General features: G+C 35.8%; 1 protein-coding gene across 3 annotated transcripts in view; it reads right to left on the bottom strand.

Moving 5' to 3' along the window:
• The window catches only part of HPSE2 (heparanase 2 (inactive)), a 538,231-nt gene that overhangs the window by 170,115 nt on the left and 345,121 nt on the right, over window positions 1-22,995 (bottom strand). For all 3 annotated transcript variants that reach the window (XM_006925894.1, XM_006925895.1, XM_006925896.1), the window contains one exon: window positions 18,792-18,839. In XM_006925894.1, coding sequence (XP_006925956.1) covers window positions 18,792-18,839 — 48 coding nt within the window. The remainder of the gene's footprint in view (window positions 1-18,791; window positions 18,840-22,995) is intronic.

The following is a 22,995-nucleotide window of genomic DNA, read 5'->3' as shown; positions in this document are numbered from 1 at the left end:
TTTTTTTTTTGTTCTTTTTGCTTTCTTGAACTCTCTGAGATGTTATTCCTTAGAAAGGAGCCTAACTATGACCTTCAAAGAAGGTGGTGGTGATGGTAGTGGTGGTGCTGAGCTCAAAAATAGTAATATAAGTTTACCAGGACCTCTAGTTTCAGCTGTCATAAATTTGGGGACTGAGATAAGAGTGCTTGACCATTTCTTATCAAAGAGAGGAGAAAGCAGTCACTTTTTTTTTTTTTTTTTTTTTTTAAGGAGAACAAATGTCTGTCTGGGAAATGATTCATGCAGAGCACTCAGCCATTTCTCCTGTGACAGTAGCTGGGCTTGCTCTCAATTTGTCATCAAGAGACCAGTCATTTCTAAACTTCTTAAAAGGAAAGATTTAAGCTGCTCTTACACAAGTGTATTCAATTTTACTTTGCAAACCTTCAAATGGTGTCTCTTGCTTAATTTTTCCAAGAAAAAGGTAAATGCTAAATAATAATAAAAACAATAACTTTTATATAGAGATCAAGTTTGAAAAGCATTGCTCGCAAAGGTCACCTGAGATAATAATGTGGATTATATTACCAGAAATTGAAAATTGGAGATGACTTTGAATATCCGTATTATTTTCCTACATGCTATCAGGTATGATTTACCTCTGGTAAATCAGAGTTCTGATGATAGTAAATATAATGATGGTTTTATGAGATCCTGAGTCACCTGTGAATTTCCATGTTCGGTAATCCTAGAATCCAAACTCCCAAATGATTATAATCAACACTCCATGTAATCTGAGGAACACAAGCAAACAGACGTGCTTACTGCATGAAGCCTTAAAGTCAAACATCTACGTTGAGATAATACAGCTCTCCAAGGGATCAAATGACACCAAAGACGAATGTATAAAGTTGTTGTGGCAACTGATCCAAAGTGTGGTCCAGCTGTTCCCAGTCTGTTTTCCCAACATCAGAGGCTGTTCGCTCAAGGCAACCATAAAAATACTTCCTTGCTCGTAAAAATAGACATTCTCTGACTTGTACGCCAGACTGTTCATCTCCTCAGGCCATGGTCTGCCATTACCCATTTGCTCTTGTCTTCTGCCCATCAGAGTAGGATTTGGGAAGAATTCTGCCAACAATTACACTTGGGTTCACTAATTCAACAGAAAGACAAGTTATCTCAGAAGAGCAGGGGACCATGTGACTCATCTACCCAAAGCCACAAACAAATTCAGTTATCTTTGAGACCTGCTTCTTTGGACCAGGTGTTTACACTCAGCCTGTCTGGGCAAATGCTTTCGAATACACTCAAGAGGAAATGGGCCTATTTTATTCTTTCTAAAAAACAGATTTTAAAAGATGCCTATTAAAAAGAACTGTGAGGGAAATAGTGTAGTGGAAATAGCATGGACTCTACTCTGTGAACAGACCTCAGTTAAATCCTGGATCACCATTGACTAGTCTGAGTACTTAGAGAAGTTACTTGCTCTCTCAGAAGCTTACTTTCCTCATCTGAGGAAGCTGGTGTTATAGTACTTGTCAGTGCAGTACTTCTCAGACTTTAAAATGCATATGACACCCGAGGATCTTTTTAGAATGCAGATGATGACTCAGTAACTGGTCTGGGGTGAGGCTCAAGAATCTGTATTTCTAACAACTCTGTGGCAATGCTGATGTTGCTAGTCTGGACCACATTTTGAGTATCAGGTTAGTCAGGTCTTTCAAGAGTTTAATTTTACATAAAGTGGCTACAATAGATGTAAGGTTTTCACATAATGTATTACATTAAACTCCAACTATGAATACAGAACTTCAGTTCCTCCAAGGATTTGCAGTTTGAGAAAGCTAAAATAGAATTTTAATAACATAAAATCTCCCACTTTTTTTCCTTCAAAAATGCAAAGAGATATGGAAAGGAAATAGTTAGATTAGGAATAACAGAAAGCCTTCCCTAGAGGTGCCTGTGTTTTTGACTGTAGCAGCCTTTTAGATAAACGCTGAGAGATTGACAAAGCAACTGAAGACCTGGGAACAGTAGACACATCTCCAATTTAGCTTTTAAAAAAAATTAATATAACATAGTTTAAACCTTTTTTATGACTCTTACCAAGGAAGGAATTATTCAGAGACAATAAATATATTTTTTTCATCTCAAAGTACTTATGTATTAAAGTCAGAATATATATGAAGGATAATATCAATTTCAAAATTGCTGTTCCATTCACGTGCTATGTGGATCATTCTGAAAAATTCTACAACATATTGAACATTTAGAAACAAGACTTCCATAAAAATGATAATTAATAATCATAACCAAAACTTACTAAACACTCATGAGTGTTAAGTACTATGCTCAATGCTTTATATACATCATCTAATCAATCTTCACAACAATCCTATGTGGTGGGAACTAATATGACATCTAAAACCCACTTCCATCTTGGAGCCTTTGATCTAGCTGCTCCCTCTGCCTGGAATACACTTCCTGAGCATATCTGCTTAGCTAACTCCCTCGCCTCTTTTACATCTTTGATCAAATCTCACCTTCTCAAAGCTCACTCTATTTAATACTGCAGTCTGCCCTCCTTCATCCAACACTTCCTTTATTTCAACTTTTGACCTTCTAACATACCATGTAATTTGCTTATTATATTTATTGTTTATTGGCTTTTGACCTACTTTCTTCTTCTCATCAAACCCTACCTCACCGTCCCAGAATGTCAGCTCTACAAGGTTAGGGATTTTTGTCTGTTTTGTTCACTAATCTAACAGAAGCAGCTGGAACAGTACTTGTCACAGAGTAGGCACTCCATAAATATTTCTGAATACCTATTTTACAGATTCAAAAATTGAGACTCAGTTCAGTTCAATGTTTGTACAAGATAACAAACGTTAGAGCCAGAATTCAAAGCCAGACGGTCTGACTCTAGACTAGTATAATACTTGTTTAACAGAGGAATAAAAAAAGTGAATTTCAAAGTCTAAGCTGGCATCCAGATTCTTTGATTTTGGGTGGGCTATAGTGTTATTGAAACAAGGACAATCAAGAAGGACCTGGCACAAAGATAGAAGGCATGATCTTGGGATTTCAAGTCTAGCAAATCTCTGAAAGCTGTCCCTTTAATATTCATACATTTAGCAGGTGCTCTTGATATAATGTATATAATGTGCTTGGGCGGCTTTAATTAATGGCAGATATTATTAACTATGTACAAAGCCCTGGACCAATGTTTCTCAAACTTTCCCTCCCTAGGCAGAAGAGACACCTGTGGGAACCTGGAGCTAATGCTAGATTGAGCCTTCTTTGGGGTTTTGTGTGTGTGTGTGCATGTGTGAACACTTTGAAATGGGAAGGGAGTTGCTTACTCTGTCACCCAAATCAACAACAGACACTAAGACAGCTTCCATGGAAGTGATTGAAGGGAAGTGATTGAAAGGGAGGCACTAATGAAAGTGATTGAAAGGGAGGCACTAATGGAAACTATCGGGCTAAGAGAAAAGCTTCTAGCACCTCTTGGACCAATGGTAAGGAGTCTACCACCTGTGTCACAAAAGAGGGCACTGACGCTCAAGGAGGTGCTGAGTAACTTGCCTGAGGTCACAAAGACAGTTTGTGCTAAAAATATAAACTCAGTCTGTTAGAACAAAACCCAAGCTCTGGAGCACTTTTGTAAAGAACTTAGCACAGAGGACAATCTGGTGACTGCCAGAGAAGGAGAAGGTTGGGGGGCTGAGAGAAAAAGGTGAAGGGATGAGGATGTACAAAACAGTAGTTACAAAATAGTCATGGGGGTGTAGAGTACAGCATAGTGAATATGGTCATTAGTAGTGTGATGGCTAAAGTGTAGAGACAGATAGGTGATAGAGTAATTGGAGGATCACTTCATAAACTATATAAATGTCTAACCAATGTATTGTATACCTGAAACTAATAAAAAATAGCACAGTATTTGACACCAGAAAATGCTCATTTAAAATATAGTACATATATACACATATATGTGTGTGGATATAGTCTTCCCATTCTTAAAAACAAAGAGCTCTTTGATTCTTCTACTCGCCTTAAAAAAGTTCTCTTTTTCTTCCTTCTTTTTTCTCTACTTTTTTTTGCAGCCAAGCTCCATATGTCATTTATGGCTCTCTTCCCTTCTTATCCTTCCCTTTTAAAATCCTCTGCAGCAGATATATGTCTAGGCATAGCTCTCTCTGGGGTCAACAAGGATTTTCTTCTTAATGTGATCCTTACTTCCTCTACGAGGAGCACTTCTTTCATCCCTTCTCTTCCTGAAGGAGAATAAGCATGGCTTGCATGATTGCTAGAGGGATAAACTCTTTGCACACCAGAAGCCCACTAAGCTCCCCAGGGGGAAGATATTGTCTCTTTTTTCTCCCTAGTTTTTCTATAATATCTAGCACAGTCCCTGAACATAGTTGGTGCTCAATAAATACCTTTTGAATGAATTAATAAATAAAACATAACAGGGTTACCCCCAAAGAACCACCTAGACTTCTCCTTTGGCTAAAAAGACCATAAGCAAAAGCCGCAAAGCATCTGCAGAGTGCTATAAAAATGCGCGGTGATATGCTAAACATCTATATATTCTATAGTGAGACACTTTCAGAAACACAGAAATATTGGGAAGGATCACAGAAATATAGAAGAGGAAGGAAGAAGGAAACTCATACTGTGAGGGCTCAATATATTGTATGTATGTATGTACTGTGCAAAGTGCTTTTTGTAAATTACCTTATTTAGTCTTCACAACAGTTTTGGGAGGTAGGCATTAAGCTCACTTTGTAGATGACAAACTGAGCTCTGAAGGATTTACTTTCACCCCAAAGTCTCAAATCTACTAAGGATCAGAGGGATTCTATCCAGGCCTGTTTTTCAAAGCCCTGTTCTTTCTACCAAACCAGTTTTATAGGTTCTTTGCTTCCAAAATAGTGTTTTAAATATATTTTAACACACTTGCGAATCACTTACATTGTTAAATGGTTTTTCCAATTTTTAAATAAATTTTTAAATAAATTTGCTTGTACCTCTTAAATTGAGTATCTATGTGATGGATTCCTCTAGCTTTTACTTTTAAGCAGAATCTTTGCTTAACGAGTCATTCTAATGTCCCATTACTCCTGGCAATGTTCATGAATTTCTAATAGGTACTCTTCTCAGAGTCATTTGCTCACATTTACTTATATTACAGGCAAATCCATAGTTGCTCTTGCAGTGACTTTTTAAAAATGTTCATTTTTATGCTTCTAAATGTATCTAAAAATCTAAATTATAAAATTGATCTTTTAAAATTGGTCTCTTTAAGCCTATAGCTGTAATATACTGCCATATTTCATTTTTCTGCAACAAGAGAAGTGCAGACTAAGACCAAGGAGAGAAAAATGCTGACTTTCATGTGAGAAAAGTTTATTGAAAATTAAATGACTTGAAGCTCTGACTCTGATTACAAGGGGCAGGAATTTTCTGAAAGCCAATTCCCAGGATAATTTTTCTTATATCTTTCCTCCTATCCATATGTCAGAAATGCTACTGAAGAAAGTTTCATGCCAAAAAATACAGTGATAAACGTATTCTTAGAAATCAGATCCAGGCAGTCATCTTCTAGTTCTCAAGCTTTAGAGTGTATCAGAATCACATGGAGGGTATGTTAGAATACAGATTGCTGGGTCCTGTCAGTGGATCTGGGATGGGGCTTGATAATTTGTATTTCTAACAAGTTCCCAGGTAATGTTGCTGCTGCTGCTCTAGAAGCCATAGGCTGAATGTGCTCTCCCAAGTTTAAGGGCCCAGGATCTACTGATGCTCAGTCAGAAGACTCCAGGGCAGTAGTTCTCAATCCTCACTAAACATAAGAATCACCTCATGAACTTCTCAAAAATACTGATGCCTCAGCCACACAGACATAGATTTTTATTCTGCTGGTATTTGGTGGAGCCTAGGCATTGGGAACACCTGGGATTACCTAAACCTAAATTGATATATATTTAAATTGGATTTTATTTTTTGGGAAATTAATTTTTAATTTTTGTCTTATTAAAAATAATCCTAGAGGGAAAAAAAAAGCAGACAGCAGGATTTTAGGTTAAATATTGTGGTTTAAAAAAGGGCATTTACTAAGTTTCCTCTGAAAACCTAATTAAACAGTGGTAATGGACCAAAAAAATGCATTAACCTACAAGGTCAAGAGAATAGGACAAAAAAACACAATAATAAAAATGTTGATGTTGGATAACAGAGGGAAGAGTGATAAATGACTTAGCTGAACAGAAAAGGCTGAATTCTACATTTGTGAATTCTTTTAGGGGAACCTAAAAGCAGGCTGCTTCATGCTATGGAATCCCAGAAAGTCTCAGGAGCTAGAAGGTGCCTTTGAGAATGCGGGAGGGGGTAGGTGGATGGAAATAGGAGAACTGAGAAGCAACTGACCCATGATTCTATATCAGTGTATATTAGAGTGTGGTCCAGGGACTCCTGGGGGTCTCCAAGCTTCTTTCAGGGGTCCATGAGACCAAAATTATTTTCATTATAAAACTAAGACAATTATTTGCCATTTTCACTCTCATTCTCTCATAATTATATAGTGGGGTTTTCCAGAGTGTATATAACATGTGACAATATCATTGCTCAGACAATTAATGGAATAAGTGCTTGTATATTCTTGTTTTCTAGACTTTTCTAAGGTATGATTTTGGGATATAAATGTGTATGCTTTTAAAGGTTAACTCTGTTCTCAATACTTTTACTGTGTTCTTACATGCTTTTTTCTATTATAACTGCTATAATCTGTGTAATCCCATAATCATCCAATAAGTTATTTTGATATTCTAATATTTTCCTTATGCTTATATGGAAATAAGAACGTTATGTTGTCTTGTTTTACATTAACATTTGCATTAAATTTTAAATTTAGAAAAACATCTTAAAGAATAGGTTACCATACTGCATTGTCTAGAAAGGTACACAAGGTAGCTGAGAGACTGATAGAGCCTTCTATAGTTGACGTTACTGAATGCCTGCTGGATAAGACAAAGTTCATATCTCAGGATATTAATATCTGGACAAATCTATAGACATAGATGTTTATCTTGCATCTATTCAACATCAACACCAACTAAGCATTGATAAAGATCTTTTATATGAATGGCACTAAAATACACTCGGTATACTGGCACCAAATACAAATGGTTGGCACTAAATACAAATGGTGACGTAATATATGAAGTGTTAAATAGTTGATTTGACTCTTAAGGTTTGTACTGGAAAAACTATGCTGGCATTTGGACAGATGGTACAAAAGCAATGGGGTAAAAGTGCTGGCTACTTAGCACAAATCAGGTCAGGAGCATCAAACTGCACTTGTGATCGTTGTCACATACTTGCAATAAAATAAAAATGCCAGTTTCACATAATAATTCCTTGATGAAGTGATTAAATTTATTAATTTTATTAAATTTTAATCCCTAAGTACACATTTAAAAATATCTATGATTAAATGAGAAATATACATAAAAGACTTCACCTTCTCAGCAAAGTACGATGGTTGTCTCAAAGACAAACACTTGTACAATTGTTTGAGTTACAAACTAAATTGGTCATTTTTTTCATGGAACATTTTTACTTGAAACAACAACAGACAAATTATGGTTATTCAGACTTGGGCATTTGGAAGACATTTTTCTCAAAAATGTATAAGGTAAGCCTGTCACTTCAAGGAAAACAATTGACAGAACTTGTTGCTCATTATAAATTTGAACTGTTAAGTGAACATTAGAATTTTAGAATATTTTTATCTGCTGCCATGAACTTGTCAGCTTCCCAAAACTTAAAGACTGTTCTAATTAGGTTGGTAGCAATATTAATAAATGTGCTTTTTTTTTTTTTTTTTTGCTATATTGTAATGAAATATGTCAATGTATAGAAGAGCTGCATAATTCATAATTCAATAAAATAACATTTTCCAAATGATCAATGCATGATGTTATAAAATCATTCATGGGTAAAAGATACATTTAAAATGCAATACCAATATATTTTAATGCATCAGAATATGAAAAAGTGAATACGGCTTCATATTCCATATTGCAACTAATCTTTAAGAAATTATTACGTCATGAATTTTGGTGTAGTACCTGAGAAGAATAGCCACAATAATCTGTAAAAGGCTATTCACATATCCCTCTATTTTCTAGCTATATATCTCTGTGAGGGTATATTTTCTTTATATTCTTGAACCAAACAACGTATTGCCACAGAACATAGAAGGAGATATGTGAATCCACATATCTTCAGTTGAGCAACAGTTGTGGACAGTTAGGAGTCTGTAATGTAATAACCCATCCAGATCACCCAACATAGACCCCCACCAGTTGAGAATAAATGTCTAATCAGCTTTTCATGCCTCTCTATTAAATAGAAGTAGAGATCCAAGGATCATTTGACATTTAGGAAAATCTTTAATGTGAAAGACAAAAAAATAAAGACGGGAGGTGAAAGAAACATAGAGGGAAAAAAGTTTAATGTAGAAAATATAAGAAATTATTGAAGAAAGGAAGGAAGGAAAGAAGGAAGGAAAGAAGGAAGAGAGAAAGGGGGGAGAAAAGAAGAAAAGAAACAATAACAAAGAACTAAAATTGATATCCTCAGAGAAAAACAAGGAAAAAAGCCATAAGAAGCCATAAAAAAAGGAAGTGTTGAGGAATAAAAAGAGCTTTTGAAAATTTGAAAAATGATAATAGAAATGAAAATTTCAACAAAAATGAGATGTTTAAGATTTATCAGAAAACCACAGAAAGAACAGGGAAGAGAAAAATATTTTTAAATTACATCATTGTTTGAAGAGTTCTGATATCGGCTTGTAAAAGTTCCAGAAAGAGAGAGCAAGAAATACATACATAGATACATACATAAAAAGAAATTGTCAAAGAAAAAAATCAGGAAAATTTCCCTAAACTGAAGGGCGTGAATTTCAGATTGACAGGTTCTGCCATATACCTACTGAACAGAATAGACAGCAACATACAGGACCACTTGGGACAATAAGGTCTTAAAAGTACCAAGATAGAGCAAACAGGGCAAATAAAAGGATGGGAAATTTAAAGGGCACTGGTTTTCTCAATAGTTACAAGGAAAGTTAGAACAAAATGCAGCAAAATCATCAAAATCTGCGGGAAATCTGTATGCTTCCAAAATATAAATCAAACTCCAATAAAAGGTCTCAACATGTTTACCTCTCATTTATCTTTTCTCAAGAATTTCCGGGAAAATAATGTTCCACGAAAACGAGGGAGTTAACCTCAAAAAAAGGCATGGATCCAACTAAGAGTCAAAAGGAATCCCCAGGATGATGGTGAAGGGAGCTCCCAAGACAACAGCTGTGCAGGAAGCACAGAGATCAACCAGTCCAGATGGGACCAGAGCGGGGGACTGCTCCACGAGAGTACCTACGAGGACAAGATGAAACTGATGGCTACCTTGGGTATTTGCACAGAGAGAAATATTTACCCCTCTGGTACAGAGTTTAGGGATGAATTAGGGATAGGTTAATAGGAAACTAGACAAAAAAAAAAGAGACAATTATTAACTCCAGGGAAAGCAAAAAGTTGTGAAAGAAAACGTAATCATAGCACACCACTTTCTCTGCTGGGAATCATATTTACGTAGTAATAAAAATGTGAGCCCCAAGTTATGATTTAACCAATACTTAAGATATAAAATATTGGAGGATTGGAAAAGGTAAGTATGTCTCAATATGGGAGGAGTTAGGATGAATGAGAGCTAAATTCGCGTCTTCTATAGTAGAAAATTAATAAATAATATTTGAATTAGAAAAATATCAAGGAATAGCAGCATCAGATTGCTATTTAGAAATATGAAAACAAATATCAGAAATGGCTAAAATTATGATGATTGCTTTTGGAGAGGGGACATTGGGGTTGGAAGGAATGGAGCTGGGTATAGATGGTTTCTATTATAAACAAAAATGCATTACCTGCTGGTTACAGAAAAATTGGGAACTACAGAAAAGCAAAAATGAGAATAAGAGTCCTCATATTACCCATATCTAAAGATTAACACTATGAACCTATCAGTGCCTTTTCATAGAGATTATGTGCATTTTATATTATTGAGATATGATTTGTATATTTTATATTTTACTTTATTCACTTGACAAAAGCATTTTCCCATTTATTATGCTTTTCAAAATATTTTCACAATATATTATTTCATAATGGATAACATTATTTATTTAGGTGCAATAATTTAGACATGTCTACCAATATTTTATTATGAAAAATTTCAAAAACAGAAGCAAGCAGAAAGAATTATATAGTGAAAACCATGCATCAGCCATCATGGTTCTACAATTAACATTTTGCTATACGTGCTCTATCACACATTTATCAATCTATCTATCACTCTATCCACTCATTGATCCATGTTATGTTTTGAGACATTTTAAAGTAAGTTGTGGACTTTGATATAATTTATCTTAAACACTATATCGAGCATACCATTAATGCTAGTTCAATATGTTTGCAGTTCTTTTTCTTAGGTAAATTTTACATACAATGATATGTATAAATCTTAAGCATGTTATTTAATGAATTTAGACAAATGCATACTCATGTGTAACCCAAATCCCTATCAAGATTCAGATTACATTACTATCACCTCAGAAAATTCCCTCATGCACCTTTCCCTCTCAATTCACATTCCTACTCCCTATACCCACAGAGGCGATGTTCCAATTTAAAATATCTATTCCAGAATTTCACAGAATTGGAATAATACAAATGTGCTTTTTTATATAAGGCTTTTTGCACTTAGCATAATGACTGTGAGATTAATTTATGTGTAGAGTATACCATTAGTTTGTTCTTTTATCTTGCTGAGTAGCATTCCTTTAATTTACTCTCTTGCTAATGAACACGTAGGCTATTTCTAGCTTTTGCCTATTATTAATAAAACTGTTATGAACATTCTAATGAAAAGTTTTTGTGTGATATATGTCTTCATTTCATTTGGGTAAATACCTAGCAATGGAATTACTTTGCCATAAGATAGATTGTTCTTTTGTGGGGGGGGGGGGGGCGGGAAGGGGGATAAATAAGTTTAATGCGTTAACAGTAGGCCAACAGGGGAGAGCACCCCTCAAGGCCCCAGCCCTTCTGCCATGATGTCCTGGGACCTGCATGCTTGAGCTAGTCCCATGCCTGCCTCAGCTCTGAGGCCCTCAAGTCCCAGGGAAGGGTGGGAAAGGAAGGTGGACATCTGGGAGCTCAGCCCCCAGTTCAGGGAGGCAAACAGACTAGTTGAATTTGTCCTTTGAAAAATGCATCTCCAGATGCTAATCCATGAACTTTTTCTGAATTTCCTGTTTCTTCTGCTAATCTGAAGTGGGCGGCCCTATGGACTTCTATCTCTGGTCTGGTCATACATCATGTTTTCCACCATGCTGACATGTCTCACTAGCTAGATCTGACAGCTAGGACACCAAGCAGTTCCACCACTCCATCTTGTTGATCTTCTCCAAATGCACCATCTTGCCATCCTCAGTGAGCCTTGAGCTCTCCTCTACCTTCACCTTGTTGTAGAGCTCTCTGTCAATGACTGCCAGCTGCCCCTTGAATCCCACCCAGAGGTGCTGCCACTGGATGTCCACTACCATATCCTTCTCCTTCAGCTGGAATTTGACAGAAGGGCATAGCCAGATCCAGCTCCAGCAGGGTCTGGGTCCAGGGATAATTGGACAGGTTTGTCCCACTGCCAAGGTTGGCCTTCAGTTTCCCTTTGTCTTTCTCATCCTCCTCAGTCTCTTGCTTCTCTGGTGAGCCAAGGATGCTATTCTCAAGCTGGGTCTAATGATTCTCTGCATCTTTTTTCTGGTCAATCTCCAGCTACAGCTTCTCTGCCTCCTCACTTCTCAGCTCCTTGATTTGGGGCCCAGAGCTCTTTGACTTGGCTTTTATATAGAGTTATATAAGAATTTGTCATATTTTCCAAAATGAGCCAGGTATATAGGGATATAAGAATTTTTAACCTGTGTCATTTTTTGGTAAATTGTATTTCTTAAGGAATTTGTCCTTTCGGTTGTCAAATTTGTTAGAATAAAATTGTTCGTAATATTCCCTTATTATACTTTTAATGTCTATGGGATCTACTGTGAGAATCCCTCTTTCATTCCTGATACTGAAGATTTATGTTTTTTCTCACTCTCTTTCTCTAGATAGGGGATTTTCAAATTTGTTGACCTATTCAAAGAAATACTGTTGGTTTTGTAAATTTTCTGTATTGTTGGTTTATTTTATGTTTCATTGATTTCTGTTTTTATGTTTATTTTCTTCATTTTACTTAGTTTGGATTTAATTTGTTCTTTTTCTAGCTTCTTAAGATAAAAACTAAGGTCGTTGATTTAGAATGTTTCTTCTTTTTTCATATAAGCATATTAGATTATAAAGTTTTCTCAAAGTTATACTTTTGCTGAATTCCACAAATTTTGATAAAATGTATCCTTATAATCATTTCAAAATATTTTCTACTTTCCCTAATGATTTCTTCTTTGATCCAAAGTATGTTATTTAATTTCCAAATATTTCTGTTTTATAGATTTTTTTTACTAGTATATAACTTAATTTTTGTTATCAAAAAAATACTCCATATAATTTCAATCTTTTAAAATTTTTCAAGACTTGTTTTACAGCTGAGCATATGATCTGTCTCGGTGAATGTTCCCTGTGCACTTGAAAAGAATGAGTGTTCCAATGTAGTCCACAAATGTTGATTAGGTCAAGCTAATTTATAGTGTTATTCAAATCTTCTATATCCTGTTTAGAAGATTTTTATTTTAATCTAGTTGTCATATTAATTACTGAAAGCGATATTAGTTAATATCCACCTATGACAGTAGATTTATCTATTTTTCTCCCTTTGGTTCCATCAGTTTTTTTCTTTGTGTATTCTGAATCTCTGTTATTAGGTACTGTACTAGTTTTCTATCACTGTGCTAAACAAATTATCATAAACAGTGGCTTAAAATAATCCAAATTTATTATCTTACAGATTTGTAGGTTAGAAATTAATGTGGGTCTCACTGGGTTAAAATCAAGCTACTTCCTTCTTCCTTCTGGAGGGCTATCTTCCTTCTGGAGTTGCTAAGAGAAAATTCACTTTTTCCAGCTTCTATAGGCTGCCCAAATTCCTTGGCTCATGGTCCCCTTCCTCCATCTTTAAATCCAGCAGTGGTGGGTCAATTCCTTCTCATATCACATCACTCCGACCTCCTCTTCTGTAGTTAAATCTCCCTATTCCTCTTCTTTTCTGACTTCCTCTTCCACTGTTATGGTTACACTGCATTCATATGAATAATCAAGGATAACTTCCCCACTTTAGGTCAGCAACCTTAATTCTCCTTTGTCATATAATGTGTCATATTTACAGGTTCCAGAGATTAGGATGCAGATACCTTGGGACAGGGGACCAGTGTTCTGTCCCCACAGTGGCCAACAGTTATGATTATGCCTTCCTAATGAATTAATCCTTCTGTCATTAGGAATAGTCTCTCTTTGTCTCTTGTAATATTCTTTGTTTTGAAGTCTACTTTGATTTTAATGTAGCTTCACCAGCTTTTTATGAAACTGCTTGCATGGTATGTCATTCTCATCCTTTTATTTTCAATTTATTTGTAGCTTTACATCTAAAGTTTGTTTCTTATAGGTAGAATATAGTTGGATCTTCTATCTATATTATCTAGTCTGACAATCTTTACCTTTAATGATATTGTTTAGAACAATTATACTTAATACAATTATTGATATGGTTATGGTTAGGCCTACCATTTTGCTATTCGATTCCTTTTTTCCAATTTATTTTTTGTTAATCTGTTCTTCCTTCTTTGCTTTTTTGAGGTTAATTCAATATTCCTTAGTATTCCATTTTAGTTCCAATATGGCTTTTTACCTATACGTTTTTGTCATTACTTTTTAAGTGATTACTTACTTATGTACCTTACTTATCACAATCTTCTTAGAGTAAGTGTACTACTTCACATAAAGAATCTTACAACAATAAAAATTTCATTAACTGCCTCCTCCCTTCCTCATCCATTGTAGTATTATTGCCACATAATTTTACATCTATATGTTATAAACCACATAATACAATGTTATATTTTTGCATTAGAGTCAGTCATTTTTAAAGAAATTAAGAAAAAAATAGTCTTTTATATTTATCCACAGGTTTATCATTCCTAATGCTTTTCATTATTTTTTGAGATTCCAGTTTCTTCTGATGATACTGCCTTTCTGTCTGAAGACTTCCTTTAGTATTTCTTGTAGTACAGTTATATTGGCTTTCATTTATCAAAAACATCTTTATTTCAGTTTCATTTTTAAAGAACATTTTTGCTAGAGATAGAATTCTGGCTTGACTTTTTTCTTTAGCACTTTAAAAATATTGTTTCATCACCTTCTGTCCTCTGTTGCTTCTGGGGTCAAGTTAGTCATCATTTGTGTCTTGTTTCTGTATGTAAAGTGTCATTTTTGTCTGATTACATTGAAGATTTTCTCCTGATCTTTGGTCTCAGCAGTTTGTCTATGATAAGCCCAGGCATGATTTTCCTTACATTTATTCTTCTTAGGGGTTGCCTAGCTTCTTGGTTCTGTAAGTTAATATTTTTCACCAAATTTGAGAGTAGTTCAGATTTGGTTTCTTCAGAAAATGTTTCTGTTCCATTATCTCTCTCTTCTCCTCTGGTCTCTAATTACACAGATGTTAGACCAGTTAATATTGGCAACGAAGTTGCTAAAACCTCAATTCTTCTGAGTATCTTTTCTCTGTTCTTTAATTGTATAATTTCTATTGATCTGTATACAAGTTCACTAACTCTTTCTTCTATAGTTTCCAATCTCTTGTTAAGCCCAGTGAGTTTTTCATTTCAGTTATTCTTTTTATTTCTTTAAGAATTTCATTTGGTTCTTTTTTATACATATTGTTTCTATTTCACCGCTGATATTTCCCCCATGGATTCACTCAATATGGACATTTTCCCTTTGATTATTTGAATATATTGGCAAGAGCTTCTTTAAAACCTTCATCAGGTAATTCTATTCTCTGGGTCATCTCAGGGTTTCTATATTTTCCTCATTCTCTTGGCCAGGAGTCACATTTTCCTGTTTCTTTGCATGTCTAGTAATCTTTAATTGTATACTAAAAAGTGTGGGTGATATGCTGTAGAGACAGAAGAGTATTGATTTGGATATAGCAGGAAGTTGAGTGAATGGCTGATTATCTTGTTCTTGCAGCAGCTTCAATTTATACCTTGTTAGGGTGAGTCTGTTTTGGTTATACATTAGACTTAGGGAAGATCTTTATCCTGGGACACAGATATCATTCCTGAACTATAACTCTTTTAGTTTTCACTGCAAAGCACAAGATGTTTATTAAGCCTCTCTAAATTTCTGAGGTTTACATTCCAATATCTGTTTCTCAAGTGATAGCAGCTGAAATCTCTGTTCAATTTTTTAAGGCTTTCAGCTGTTGTTTTCTAGCAGGCTTCTTGGAGTCTCCCTTGAAAATGCACATTTTAGGGATCAGGCACAGATTTGAGGTAAGTTTAGCTTATATATATATTTGTTGTTTTGCCCCATAGATTCTTCTTTCCTGTCCTCTGACTGCTTCTAACACCTCAAACCAATGTCACATGTATTTCATATGGGTTCTAGCCACCTCACACTGCATGGATTTTTAAGCAACCACAGATCTCACCAGTACCATTTACTTCTTTCAAGGATTGAATAACTTCTCTAGTTTTTGCTTCCTTTTGTCATTGTTGTGTGTGTGTGTGTGTGTGTATTTTGTCCAGATTTATCAGTGATGTCTGCTACAAGCTACTCCACCATTCCTGTAATTACAGCTTCATCTCAGCAACTCTTGCTGGGTTTTCTGCATGGGTTGGTGGGCAGCAGAAATCATTAAGTCATGTATCTTGGTCTTCAAAATCCAAGAGCCTAAACTTTTTAAATAAAATAATCTAATTATATAGATTTGTTTATTTATGACTTCAGACCCAGAGTTCTGGTTGTTCAAGCTCCAAGCCCAGTACTCCAGTATTGAAATCATTCTTTTGGCTACCTGTATATAGGTATATATTGACAATGCTATGTTAATTATTTTTTCCCCTGATAATGACTCTTGATTTCCTTTACACTATTAAGACATTTTCACTCAGCATTTTCCAGGATTAGAGAAACATGGCATTTGGCTTTAATTTTTACCCAGTCCTCCTGGCTAAGATTTCCTGGAATTGCTCCCTGACTAGTCCAAGTCTTGACTGAAAACTATAGCTAAAAACTATAGCTGGAAGGAATAAATGGCAGATTCCAGGTGCTACTTGTTGTCCTCAAATGAGTACTGATCGTGGAGCCAAAAGAAACACAACCCATTGCCTGCTTTGGGGCTATTTTTAGAGTAGTTGCACATCTTTATCTTGAGAATTGGCCAATATTTTTAAAGTAGCTAATAAACAAAATGTATTTATAAAAAATATATTTCTCCATTATAAAAAATACCGTGCCCACTTCATTCCATTTGCATTAAGAAGAGTGCTTGATTAGGGAAGAACAGCATTCTCTGATCTCTCCCTGTCAGCTATGATAATTGAGCAAGACTTATATTCTTACCCATTAATATTTATACACTAATCTAATTATTTTCCCCTACAAATACAAGTTCTTCAAGCTTCAGCCTTTATCCTACATTGTCCAGATAGCCTTTGGTGAGGAACCTGAAGAGGATTTGAATTCCTCCACTAGAATATAATATTTTCAGTAAAAGATCATTGTCTTGTTATCAAAGGCATCAATAATTAAGAGAATAGCCCTTAGAGTGAGACAGACTCAAACTTCAAGTTCAAAATTTGCCACTTTCTATGCAATCTTTGGATTTTACACAACTTCCTGTAAATTGCAGAAAAAATAGAGATAAAAATAGTCCCTACCTCATTTTATTGTTGTGAGGATCAGATACAGTAAGGCATATAAGTCTGCAATAGTTCCTGCCATATTGTTATTATTATCATTGTTGTTATTTCTCCCCATAGTAAATGCCCAATAAGCAATTGCCTAAATAAGCACTTATTGGATTAAATAAATGCTACTTTGGTAAATGAGAAAAACACATATATTACAAAAACAAGTTATAAAAAAAGAACTAAGAAAGAGAATTAGTGAAGAACCTATTTTTGACAGGATCATCAGGGAAGGCCTCTTGAAGATGACATGGAAGCTGAGTCTTAAGAGAAAAAAAGGAGACAGCCACGCAAAAAAGGGGGAGAACCTCATTCCAGGCAGAGGAATAGCATGCACAAAGATCTTGCATATGAACAAAGTTCATGCATATGAACTTTTTAAGAACTGAAAGACCACCAGTGTGTTGAGACAGATGGAGTAAGGGCAGAATGGCACCAGATGTGATCAGAGGTAGCAAAGATCAAACACAGAGGGCCTTAGAGGCTGGAGTAGAAAGTTTGGCTTTTGGTCTAAGTGCTAACACTGAAGGGTTTTAAGCAAAATAATGACAAGATCATCAGACTTAACCCATGACTCACAAAAACCATTTGAAGGATGATAAGAATTTCTGAAAATATTTGGAACTTGTTTATGGAAACTAAAAGTATAAATGTAGAATAAAATATTTTCTATTATTACTGAAGTTATTGATTACCAACAAACCAAAAATCATTTTGGGATACTTAATAAAGATTTTTGTCTACTACTCTTTCTTTCACATATATCATGAATATGTAGGGAATACTGTTATCCACTTAAAATGGAGGAAGACAAGAGTTAATGAGCCAGGCAGGAAGGGTTAGAGTAACTGAGAAAGATGGCCATATTTGACAGCTATGAGGGCACAGAATGGGAGCACTTAATCTGAGCTATGAGGACCACAGTAGAAGAGGGATGATTTAGAAGATGCTGTGGGATAGATTCCTTATCAAAAGGAAGGGCAGGATTCCAGTATAAAATTGTGGGACACTGTAAGATGTTGGATATTCCAACACAAATGCCATAAGGAGACTTAAAGAAAATGTAGATTTATATATCAGATCATTATCTTTACAAGTTAATTGCCCCTCATGTTAACATATCTTTGTCACTGTAACCTTCTTCCTGGAATGGTGGGGTTTATTCTTTCTTGAAGCTGCTTTATTCTCCATATATCTATATCTATATCTATATATAGATATCTATATCTATATATGTCTCTTGCCACCGCTCTAAGGGCTTTCCATATATATCTATATCTATATCGATATAGGTATCTATATCTATAGATATCTATATATAGATATAGATATCTATATATATATATTTGTATTTGCCGCATATTAGTAACTCTCTTACTAATTAAGACCATTGCCATAAATATAATGAAGTGTTTCTATTTTCACATGATATATTGAGTAATTAACAATATTTCCTCTCTTAAGGAAATTTAGTCCCAAGGTAAAGCTTAGGGGAAAATGGTGGCATGTTCAGATTTTCATTACTCGTTCACTGATAATAGGTTAATTTAAGTGTACATAATAGCTGAGCTTTACAAAATGTGTCAGTGTTGTTTTTTTAAAAAATTATATTACTATGAGATTGTCATAAGAACAGCTTTGAAGTTAGTTTTAACTTTTTTCTTGGAGGATGAAGTATAGCTTGTCAAATATCGGCTATAAACTTCATGACAACTAATTATCTTTCATTTCACAGCAAGTGATAATAAGAGCAAAAATGGTGAATACCTACTGTTGCCAGGTAACTGCATCCACTGTGCTTCCTGCCACCTTCATGAATCTGTAAAGAACAGAAAGAACAAAGATATTGCAACTTAAAGCAAACCATATCCCCAGGGTTAAAATGAAATAAACTGAGACACAGATCAGGTCAATCCCTGGGCAGCTATGCTTTCTGAGAGGATCCGCAGCCACAATCATGGCCCATCCACAGCTATTGGAAGTTAAACTGTACAGAGGTAAAGGTAATCATACTTTCGGCTCTCCATACATCCTTTGCCATCTAGAAATCAAGACCTCAATTCAACATTATGTCTGTCTTCCTAAGCCCATGCCCAATAGCTCCCACCTCACTTTTCCTATGATCTAAACTTATCTGTTCCATTTCTTATTCTCCAAGAACTCTGAGATCTGCTAGGAAACAAATAAATGATTATATTTCCCAAGGATCACAAAACAATAGATGCCTTTGAAAAACCTCAGACCTCTCGTTTTGAAGAGATTGGGAAAACCCAAGATATTTGTACAAGTATAAAGTGCTACCAAATATGCTGCAATGATGAGCTGCTACACCTGTCTAAATGTAGAAACCTGGACACCATAGAGAAATCTAACCATTTCTGGAGCAGCTAAGTAGAGAATTGAGCATCATCTGACAAGCATGCTCAGCTCAAAAGGGCAACCAGACCTGTTTCCCTGCAAAGCACACAGCAAAGTCTTCCTAGCAATTCCCCACCCTCCTGCACTCCTAGAAGTTCCACTAGAACAAAAAGGCCAGGAGGCAGCATCTGAAGCCTTATAGATGCCACAAAGTATTAAGAGTAAGTGGAGGACAGGAGAAGGAAATGAGGAGGAGGAGGCAGTTTGGCTCCTCCTTGTCTGCATGGTTTTTGACTTTTTTTATTCCTCCACAACCATTTGCCAGCCCAGAAGCAAGAACTTGGGAAATGGAACATGTGAGTGATCAAGGCATGAAACTGGTTAGATGGGATCAATTATAACATAAACGGGGATTGGAGTAAATACATTTACTGAGTACCTACACAGTACTAGGCATTCACATGTATTATTTCCTAAAATTTTCAAAACTGCTTTGCTTGGTGAGGTGGATATTATTAATCCTATCATATAGATTACTAACTTCTCTACTGGCTAGAGAAGTAGCATCTCCAGATACCCCAAACAGCCCATTTTTATGGGGTTATGCTACCCCTCCTAGTAGCACTCCTTGGGAAGCAGGGCACAGGTACCTTCTGCTTTTGGAACCCATGGGTTTCTCTTGCTCATCTCCTCATCTCTTTTCTCCAGCCCAGGAAGAGTTCTTGAGTCTGGGAGGGTAGCTCCACTCTCCTCACTATTTCAAGCCCTGTGACAAGGATTCCCCCTTTGGAATTCAAAAGCCAGAAAGGTTTGTGCATTCTCCTTTCCATCCTACCAGGTTCTACCTCTGAGTCAATAAGCATACAACTAAGCTACCTGCTTGAATAGAGAAGAGAAAAATGGAAAAATGGTAAAATACAGGAAGAATGAAAACAGATTAGCATCCAAAATACAATCCCTGCCACATATATATTCTAAACAGTGGACACCTGATGATAATCTTACAAGTAGGATCACCCAAAAATAGAGGGCAGGATGAAATTTTGTACCCCCTCCCCAGGATATTTTAAAAATTAGAAAACCTAGACAAACTCAAATAAAAGTATAATTTTTAGAAAAGAAATAAAATGCTTCAAAATACATTTACATGAACTTTACTCCTCCAAGATAATTCCTAAAATCAGAACTAGAAATACTATTTTATGGAAAACTGTCTCCATTCACATATAAAAATAACCATAGTGAAAATAACACTAACATTTATAGTGCTTTCTCATTATAAAATTTTTTTGGCTTCTTATGTGTATTTTGTATAACCCTGGAAACAATTCTGATTCCAAATCCTACCCTCTTTTTAGGATCCTATGCTGCCTCCAGGCTATTTTCACTGAGGCTAGGAAGTACAGTACAACTCTGAGATGCAAAAAATAAGCTGAATTTTTTGCCTTCAGAAAATACTACCATATTTATCAGAAAAAGAGTAAAGGCCTGAGCACATTCTTTGTTTGTTGGCTTCCTCTCATGACTTGAGCATTTCAGATCCTATTTATAAGACTATATGTTGGAGCAAGTATCAAAAGGTGACTGATTTAGGGCCTCTGCTATAAGGCAACCACAATAAAGTTGAGAAGACAGACACTGAGACAATTAGCTATCAGAGTCTCTATATGCTGTACTACGTTGTGTACAAACTAACTGCTGTGGGACAGCGGTCAAGGGAGCACTTAAATTTACTTCTGTGGTCTTAGAAGAGGGATAATCATTGAGAAAAGCCTCACACTGTACATGACAGTGAATCTGGCATTGAGAGAAGGGTAAGGTTTGGCCATGAAGAGCAGGCTAGGAATAGGAACAGCAAGAACTGATCATAGTGAATGTGTTCTCAGGAATCCAGTGTGGCTGGTTGTCAGGTGATAGGTAAGGAGGTAGCAGAAGGTCAGACCAGGTTGTGATGCTATTACCGTTGGGACCTATCGGAGTTCGGGAGTTCGGTGTCTCCCGAATGGCATGGGGAAGGGAGAGGGATAACAGCACAAAAGTGTAGTTACCACTTTTTCTTGGTTCCTTCTCATTAATGCAGTGAAGAATCACAGGTCAGTGAGATTTGGAAAAGATTTATCAAAAGTATATCTCAGAAAGACAAAGAATGACCCAAGGAGGCACATGGTCCCAGTGAAGAGCTGTAACAGAGCGCTGTTATCACAATAACCAACACGAATGGGCCACAAAAGGCCACATGAAAGGCCACCAAAAGGCCACATAAAAGGACACAAAATGGACCCAGAAGTGGGAATGTCTGTATTATATCTGGGCCATGGTGGGGTGGTTCCAAAAGCATTCCTACGTGACTGGCAAGTGAGGTCAATTTGATTGACACCTAGCTACTATATAACTCTTTGCCTAGTGCGTATGTGCTTACCCAGAATTCAGTCTATTCTAAGTAGATTCATGAACTTCCAAACATAAAAATAGCATTCTAGTGAAGCTTAAATTGTAGGCAAATTAGGGTAGTACCTCTGTGCAGGTGTCTGTAGCCAGATTAGGCCAGCTAAGACTATGACCCTTCTTTCCCTTTAGGGATGCAAGAGGAATTCTTTAACTATTAACAGGGTGTTCTCTGGGCAGTCTTTAGGCTGAGCCCCTATTCCTTTGTTCCCCATCACTCACGTCTGACTAGATACTAACAATGTTAACATGTCTGGCCTTTATTCTTTAAGAACTAGGTGCAATTCCATGTCCTATTTATCTTTGTAAGACTAATACTCAACACATCACTGTAAAATATAGCTAGGTACTCCTTCACATATATTGTTGGATTTATCCTGTATTTAAACAAGAGAGGGAGTGTTGGGATCAGACTGGAATTTCAGGAAACTCACTTTGGCTATAGTAAAGGTGAAAGGAAATGGTGTGGACAAACTGGCAGATGAATATATAAGATAGGAGACTTTGAGATGTAAGAATGAAAAAAAGACACAATTGAGAAACACTGTTGAAGCACTCAAGAGGACTTGGCAGGTGAGTTTAAATGAGGGAGAGGAATAAGAGAAGATCCTGAAGTTTTAATCGCGGTAATGTCATTGCCCAGATGGGCAACCCAGAACAGACTTTTGATGCTGATGTTGGTGAATGTTTTCCAATCCTCTTGAATATGCCTCAAAGAACTTGAAGTAAATAAGTCATTGGTGGTAACAGTTATGAATTCACAAGAAAATTAGGAGGAAAAAAATAATCATCAATGTCCTGCTTGGCTAAAAGGCTCTGGACAGGCAATTAAAAACATATTTAATTTGGCATTTTAGAAGCTGGAAAATGGTTCTTCGTGATACTATAATCTAGAAATCCTCATATGCATTGGATAGTTTGTTCTGCTATACGTTGATAATTAAGTACTTAAATAACCTTCCATTATCAAACATAGCACTATAAAAGGATTGGGAAAACTATAGTTAGGAATATTTAAAGTAATGCTAATGTTTTCTCCCCACATTCCTATGCCATATAATCCTTAGTGAAAATCCACAAAATCTATAATTAAATATAAAATTTAATGGGTCCACATATAGAATATTATTTAGTTTATAGAGAAATACTTTAAAATTGAAAATAGAAAAAGA

This window comes from Pteropus alecto, unplaced genomic scaffold, assembly GCF_000325575.1.
Source record: "Pteropus alecto unplaced genomic scaffold, ASM32557v1 scaffold88, whole genome shotgun sequence".
Lineage (NCBI taxonomy): Eukaryota > Metazoa > Chordata > Mammalia > Chiroptera > Pteropodidae > Pteropus > Pteropus alecto.
The sequence above is the reverse complement of the archived record's forward strand: the minus strand, read 5'-3'. Positions and strand labels throughout refer to the sequence as shown.